The sequence below is a fragment of the Enhydra lutris genome, unplaced genomic scaffold, assembly GCF_002288905.1.
Source record: "Enhydra lutris kenyoni isolate GAN:26980312 unplaced genomic scaffold, ASM228890v2 scaffoldscaffold22, whole genome shotgun sequence".
Lineage (NCBI taxonomy): Eukaryota > Metazoa > Chordata > Mammalia > Carnivora > Mustelidae > Enhydra > Enhydra lutris.
This window is the reverse complement of record NW_019154106.1, coordinates 33,994,543-34,002,419: the sequence shown is the minus strand read 5'-3', so window position 1 is coordinate 34,002,419 and position 7,877 is coordinate 33,994,543. Positions and strand designations below refer to the sequence as shown.

General features: G+C 41.9%; 1 protein-coding gene across 1 annotated transcript; it reads left to right on the top strand.

The window, feature by feature from the left end:
- Window positions 1–5,540: 5,540 nt before the first annotated feature.
- LOC111150248 (fin bud initiation factor homolog (zebrafish)) lies at window positions 5,541–7,659 on the top strand. Its single transcript, XM_022507676.1, has one exon. The coding sequence runs from the start codon at window positions 6,028–6,030 to the stop codon at window positions 6,661–6,663; it is 636 nt and encodes a 211-aa protein (XP_022363384.1). The 5' UTR covers window positions 5,541–6,027; the 3' UTR covers window positions 6,664–7,659.
- The last annotated feature ends 218 nt before the right edge of the window (window positions 7,660–7,877 follow it).

Genomic DNA, 7,877 nt, shown 5'->3' with positions numbered 1-7,877 from the left:
CTCCTTGCAGGCCCCTCTCATCAGATCCTCATCAGACACTTCCACGTGCAGGCTCTTTGCACCCCATGTCCCCTGCACTCTCAGTGGATTGTACAGCTGCTTCTGCTTCTCCTTGTTTTCCCATGTGGCTGCTGAACAAAGGGCTTTTCAGAATCAAAGTGAAACTGGTATATCCTCTCTCTTATTCTAGCTCTCTGCCTTTTCTCATCTCCCCCAGTTCTATTGGTCTTTATGATTGAAATGATGAGGAAAAAGAAAACATTGCCCAGAGAGGGGGAAAAATTGAAGTTTGATTCTTCTCTGAATTAGCTGAATTATAACCCAGGACATGTACTTCCAATAACAGTAAAGTGAAAATCTTCACCAAGTAAATAGCAAAGTACCCTGCAGAGTGGTCTGATGCTTCTGTAGTTTACAGACCAGAACACTCTGGGACCATATGTACAGCCTGTTGCATAGTTTACTCAGGACGGGTCAAAAGTCTCCCTTATGGGTGATACTCCCATTTGAATGTTCTGAATATTGGAACTCGCAGGACTTTTCCCCTTCTCTCCTGCCAAATTAAGTGTGAGACATCACTGGCTGACTGTTGGCCAGAAAAAATGTGTATTCAAATAGATAGATTATCTGACCGTCATTAAATAATGAAATTCCTTAAATTCTACAGTTTAACTATCACAACAACAAATATTTGGCTCTTGCTATATCCTTGGCTCTGTGCTAATCACAGAGAATGTAAAGGTAAATAAAATACACCCCTACCCTTGAGGAATTCCCAATCAAGTGGGGAAGACACACTAGTTCGTAGATAATCCAATATAATGCAGCACACTTAATAGAAGAACAAAGAAAAAGTACCATTGAAACACTAACTCCATTGCAACTGATGAACCACTAAACTCTACCTCTGAAACTACCAATATACACTATATGTTATAAATGCTTTATATAAACTCTACCTCTGAAACTTTAACATACACTGTATGTTAATTAATTGAATTTAAATTTAAAGAAAAGAAAAGAAAAAGAAACATTAGTTTGCATAAAACATCTTGCAGAAACACTAAATAGGAAGTGACCAACTTCACCTAGGGTGCTAACATATATTCATTAAGCACTTCCTATGACTGTATTAGGCACGTGAGAGATAGAAGGGAACACCCCTCCTGTCTCTCTGTAGTGTAAATTAAGCTGGAAAGACAAACTAGAACAGATAAATACATAAATTAAAGTACAATTATAAACAATAGAAAGTACCGTGAGGGAAGAAACAGTGGTATAAAAGGAACCGATAGGGAGAACTAATTAAAATTAGGGAATCAAGGAAGGGTTTTTAGAGGAAATGCCATTATAGCTAAGTCATGGAGGAGAGTTACTGAGTCACCCTGACTTGCAGTGGACTTGAATTTGGTGTTAGCATGTTGGTGACATTTGTTACCACAGCATATCATAGCCTGTTCTCACTAATGGAGACAGACTGGGAGAACTGATCAGACTCTTTTCCCACATACTTATTTCCTTGTAAGCATTCTTATTATGTTTGCATGGGTATGTTGTATTGCCTCTATTTCCTGGGAACTTTGTGATTGCTTTTGTTAAGAATTGCCCCCAACCAATGTTCTTATAGCAAATAATAATAACCTCTTCACTGAGTTAATGTGACACATAAAAGATTATATCATCAAAATTTATTCCACTCTCTCCCTTTTCTTCCTTCTTTACTTGCTTCCTTTCTTCCATCCCTTTACTTGCTACCTTTCTTCCTTTCTTTTCTTTCCTACTCAACCATTTCACTTCCTTTCTCCTTCCCACCCGCTGTAAAAAAAAAAAAAAAAAATGGTTGCTCAATAAATACTAGTGATTACCTGTTAATTGATAAAATAATACCCAACGTGCTAAATACTGGGGCTTTCTTATCTTCTCCCCTTTGTCTTCCTTTTCTCTCTTCTCACACCCCAGAACCCCTACTCTGGTCCAAACTAACTCCCTTGTTTTTTTTCTTCTCTGACATGGTTTAGGGATTCAGCCTGATAGTTTGGGGGAGGGGAGCTTTTGAGAGAGAGCTTCCACTTCCCAGAGACACCCTTTGAATGTCTAGACTGCATAGTGGGACCTCATCTAATACAAGTTCTTTGTCTATAAAAATTCCACTATTATCATAATCAGAAACAGGCAGGGGATCATAAAAATCTTTGGCAGGGGGAAATCATGGAGCTTAGGAAATCTTATAGGTCTTTAGGCTCATGGTGTCAGCCTGATTTCCTGCTTCCTTCTCTGAAGTGGTAACTGGACCAAAGGAACAACAAGATTTTAAAGTGCACCGAAAAGAAGGATACACAAGCTGTAAACTAGCCAACCCTGCTGGCGCTGCATGGCAAGTGTTGCAAGTAAACAGCTGCTACTGGGTGAGGGCGCTTTCAGGCCACTGCTCCTGGGGTCCTCTTTTATTCTTAAATTTACCCAATTCCTGCCTTTTGACTTCATCTTGTATATCTGGGTTTGGACATCTCCTCTGGCTCCATTTACTTCAGGCCAATCGTTAGAAGCCCACCTTAACTCTGACTCTAGTAGATCAGCCCAAGACGTGATCGTACATTTATGAAAACCTTATAAATAAATAACTTTTAAAAATGAGCAAGATGAAGTTTTAGTGCAAAAAGCTATGGCATGCTGGAGCTAACTAGCACTGGCTCGTGAGAACCAACTGTTAGGTTTTTAGGAATTTAGCAAGTCAGTTATTAAACAGAGTCATTATTGAAAATTATGGTACTTGAATATATAGTTAAATAAGTTATATTAAAATAAAGGGAATGTGTATGTAAAACTTATCACTTTGTAATTACTTTACTATTTCCTATGCTCTTGGGATTATCTGGATCGAATGTATCATATGATGGAAATGCTATATAATGGTCTGTCATTGCACACATCTTCCTAACGGCATTCGTGACCCAGGCGTGGTGAGTGTATTCACACCATGGAAATCGGCAAATGCTATGAGAGCTTTCTTCTCCCATAGGCCAGCTGTTAAATAGTTGACTACACACAACTGGAAGAGTGCTGGTGTCTTTCGGAAGTGGTTAATAAAGACAGATGCATGGCATAGGGAGAATATTTGTAGTTAACTTCCCCCAGAATCCATTCTCATAATGTCCCCTTCCTCAATAAGACCTTAAATTTTTCATTTATGTAGTTTGCATGGTCCCTTGCCTTCAGGTGCAGAACAGGACCCTTATTGTCTCAAGCACAGTGGCCAGTCCTGAACCTCTGACTACTGTCAGCCTGGTTCAAGGATGAATTAATGGTCCAAATTGAACCAACATGGCCACTGAGGCTGATTTTGAAGGACCTGCCATTCATAACCTGTCATTCCTACTCTATAGGATCAAGGAAGTTTGTAACTGCAGAAGACACTGATAGCTATCTTGGAACCACAAATGAAAAAGACTACTCAAGAATGAATTTAAGCTGAGGAAATAGAACCCAAAAATGATGAGAGAGAAACTAGATTCTGGCCCAGGCGCAGACTGAAAATCTAATTATAGACTTTCTGTAAGTCAGTGAATTCCTTTTTGACTTCAGCATGATTGAATTAGACTTTCAGTTACTTGTACCAAAGTGATGCCTTCCTGATACATGACATGGAGTTTATATCTTTAGATGGGGTCATTGTAGGAAAAAGTAAATACTCTCAGTCATTCATATCAAGATTATTTGTGTATATATGCCTGACTCTTTAACCAGAGAGCAAACTCTTTGTAGGCTGAAACTTCTTATTGCACATGAATGTTTCTATAGTTAACTCAACACTTGCCCTGCACAGAGAAAGGAGCAAGTAGTAATAAGTACTTAACTTAGGTCTGCTTAACCGAATCGGTTCTTAAGTCAGGGAGGGATTGTGCAAGAAGTGGAGTGAATCCGAGTAAATTCCTCTTCCCTTCTTTGGCCAAGCGGCCAATTTGAATCCATCTGTTGTCATTTGTGAATGTCCCAGGAAAAAAAAGAATGAAGTAATATGGCTCTTGAGTCCAACAGTCCAGTCTCTCCAATGGAGAAGGTGGTAGTTTTCTGCTGGAATGCAGTGAAAATAAGTCATCATCTTTTGGTTAGAGTAATCACTAAGAAAACTCCTTTTGATCATGTTTTCATGATGCCAAATATCTGGATAAGAATTAAAATGTGCAGTCAACATGTCTCGAAAAATCTAGGCCCGTGGCACCACAGTGACGAAATATCCAGTTACTTAACCAGACTTCTCCTCTATCCACAAGTCTCGGTTGTTTATGTCAGAAGGTGACGGTAACAAGTATGTCAACCCCAGAACTATATGGCACCATAGCTCTGAATGATACCAGTCCCTTATGACTTGGAGAAGAAGATAAGTACTAACACAGGCAGATCACATGAGTATTTTAGCTACATTTCAAGGCTGAAAGGAAATAACTACGAAAAGAGGAATGCTGCCTCCACTTTTCCATCCCTTCCCTGTCTTTTTTCCAACCCTATCATTGTCAACGTGCAATGTATCGTCTTTATTTATACTAATTTAATTTTCTCTCAATTTCCTAGAATGTAAGCTCCAAGAGGGCAAGTATTCGTCTCCATTTTTTTCCACAGCTCTGGTAGCAATATCTAAAATAGACTCTAGCGTAGAATAAATGATCAATAAACATTTCTTGGACAGATGAGTTGGCCCGATGGATGCCAATTTGTTAATTAACTCATAGATCAGAAACTAAAATGGCCTGGTGGAAAAAAAAATACTTTTTAAATGAAAAGACCCTGTGTTGGCTTCACTACAGTCTAACATTGTGACTACAAACAATTTGTTTCCCATCCTGTCCCTTGGTTTCTCCATCTGGAAAATGGAGATAGTAGTGCCAGCCCTACATTCTTCAAAAACTTTTAAGTATCTCAAAAGAGACAGTAACTGCAAAGGCATTAGGCTAAAGATACATTGCCAAAGCTTAGCACGGATGCGTTTTCATAGGATTAAACAATTATCTCAGTTGTCCACTTACTCATTAAACTGGCAAAATACCATTTTCAGCTTTTATTCCCGTACATGCTAGCAACCGTGCATTAATCAGTTTTCTATATTGCTATTGCTTCCAAAGTATTGTTACTAACATTTTTAATTAACGAACCATTTCCAAATAAAGCTGCCATGTCCTATACTGCAAATTTGCCTTTGAAGTCACAAATCTTTTAATGTTAAATTTTTAATGATAAAAATAGACATACTTAACAAATCTAATCAAACGGGTACTTATTTAAAATGTGAAGTAGTATTTCTCCAGGGTAATCACGCTTCCCCTAAGACATTAATAGCAAATCAGTCTTTCTGTTGTGGGCATTCTATTTACTCTGTTCTCATTTTCTCCTTCAAGCTAAATTCTATTTTGCAAAGTCCCCTTTCCAGTCTTAAAAAAAAAAAAAAAAAGAAAAAAGAAAAAAAAAAAGATCCTGTACCTTTAATAACAGAGACCTGGTGAGAGGTTTCTTTCCAAACTTGTTCCCTGGCTTCTAAGTGACGAAACCAGATGTAATTTGAGAGCAGAGAGATCCTCAGGATATCATTAGCCAAAGGAAAAGCTCCACATTCCCACCCAGTCCAGAAGTTGAAATCGTATCAGAAGGCAAGAGCCTTTCTCTCCAGCTACACGCTCCATCTCTCAGGAGCAAGGGGGAACTCCGAGGGAGAGTGGGCACCAGAGCCCCAGAGCAGGGGTTCCCCCTCCTGCCTGTGATCCCACCGCCACCGCCTGGAAGGAGCAGGCAGCGTTCCTGCCCAGAGCACAGGAGCAAGAGCCTGGGTGCACCCTGTGCTGTGTGGCCGTGCTCCCCAGGCGCCGGTGACACAGCCACATGAAGCCTGCTGGGGAGGGGGGGCCAGGGAGCAGCAAACCGGCAGGAACTGAGGCTGTCGCCATCTTGGGGAGGCACTGACTCCCAGGGGGACCCCCCTTCTTCGTGCCTGGGCGGACGGTCTTCTCCCGGGGTCCCCGGTCACCCTGACTATCCAGGATGGTGTTCCTGAAGTTCCTCTGGATGGGTTTCTTCTGCCACCTGTGTCAGGGCTACTTCGATGGCCCTCTCTACCCGGAGATGTCCAATGGGACTCTGCACCACTACTTCGTGCCTGACGGGGACTATGAAGAGAATGATGACCCTGAGAAGTGCCAGCTGCTCTTCAGGGTGAGTGACCACCGGCGCTGCTCCCAGGGGGAGGGGAGCCAGGCTAGCAGTCTGCTGAGCCTCACCCTTCGGGAAGAGTTCACCGTGCTGGGCCGCCAGGTGGAGGATGCTGGGCGTGTCCTGGAGGGCATCAGTAAGAGCATCTCCTATGACCTGGATGGGGAAGAAAGCTATGGCAAGTACCTGCGGCGGGAGTCCCACCAGATCGGGGATGCCTACTCCAACTCGGACAAGTCCCTCACTGAGCTGGAAAGCAAGTTTAAGCAGGGCCAGGAACAGGACAGCCGGCAAGAAAGCAGGCTCAACGAGGACTTCCTGGGGATGCTGGTCCACACCAGGTCCCTGCTGAAGGAAACGCTTGACATCTCTGTGGGGCTCAGGGACAAATACGAGCTACTGGCCCTCACCATCAGGAGCCATGGGACCCGGCTAGGTCGGCTGAAAAATGATTATCTTAAGGTGTAGGTGGAAGGGCAAACTGCCAGGGAGAGGGCACCAAGTGAGCCTGGTTGTGGAGGGTAGGGACAGGAGACAGGGCTAACGTTTCTTTTGTACTTCTTATTTTTTATATCTGGATTTGCACTTGGAGAATGATCTGAAGTGATCTTTGAAGGAAATAAGTGAGAGTCGAGTTGTTTCATTTTTGTACATTATTTATGGGATTGCTATTGATTTACTTGGAAAGAACAACTTAAAGCCATGCCTCCTGCCTTTGCTAGAGGACTTTATAACTCTGCAGAGACACCTGTTTCAGCCACATCTAGAAGGACGCAGTTTGTGCAGTAGGGAGCGATTAAAATTCCCCACCTGGAGATTATGTGAAAATACTCAGAGAGGATAGTGCAGAGCTCCTTTTCGCCTTCAGCCTTCACTCTTGGGCTCTGAAACTTGTCAGCTGTCTGTTTTACAGATGAAGTCTGAGGTGCTGCTCAGCCTTCCTGCCAGCTGATGGAATTTGCCAGTTTCTTGTTCTCTTTTTCTCTCTTATTTATTAACCATGGTCTCCAAGGTTTTGTTTTTTGTTTGGGGGGTTTTTTGTGCATTCTTTGTTTTTTGTTTTGTTTTGTTTTGTTTTGTTTTTTGTTATTCGTAAGAGTATCGCCTAGAATTTGTACGCAAATCATCCTTTGCAGGGCATGTCCAAGGGGCCTCTGTGAGTGTTAAGTTGAAGTGGCCACATTTAAGAAGTCCAAGCTTTGTGGTGGGTACAGACTCAATGTTGCTGAGCTGATTTGTTGTGTCTCTCATTGTATGCCTGTGTCCTCAGAGCTACAGTCCGTTACAAAAAAGTAGATAGATTGTTTGAACCCACCCCTGAATGCCGTTGATGTAGGTTACCAATGTATTTGTTCTGGGTTTGGGGGTTTTGCTTCTGTTTGAGTATTGGAAACTTGTACTTCAAGTTGGGGGGATTCTAATTCTAATAACTCCTTCACTTAGTTTTATTATTCAGCCAATAAATATGTTCTCGTATAATACTGGTTTATTTTCTAATTGATATCCATAACTTTCAAAGTGCAAAGAGGAGTACAGTGCAAGAGGAAAGAGAAGGGTGGGATTTAAGCCAGTTTACTCAGAGTATCTGATGAAGAAGGCAGAGGGATGGCTACGTATTTGGCAATCATCCCTTCCCTGGCCACCCTTACCATCCTCAAAAGAAAAAATCTAGGTCTTGCCAG

Bases quoted from the DNA above. Each gene is read 5' to 3' on its own strand.
- LOC111150248 (XM_022507676.1), top strand. From the start codon at position 6,028: ATGGTGTTCCTGAAGTTCCTCTGGATGGGTTTCTTCTGCCACCTGTGT.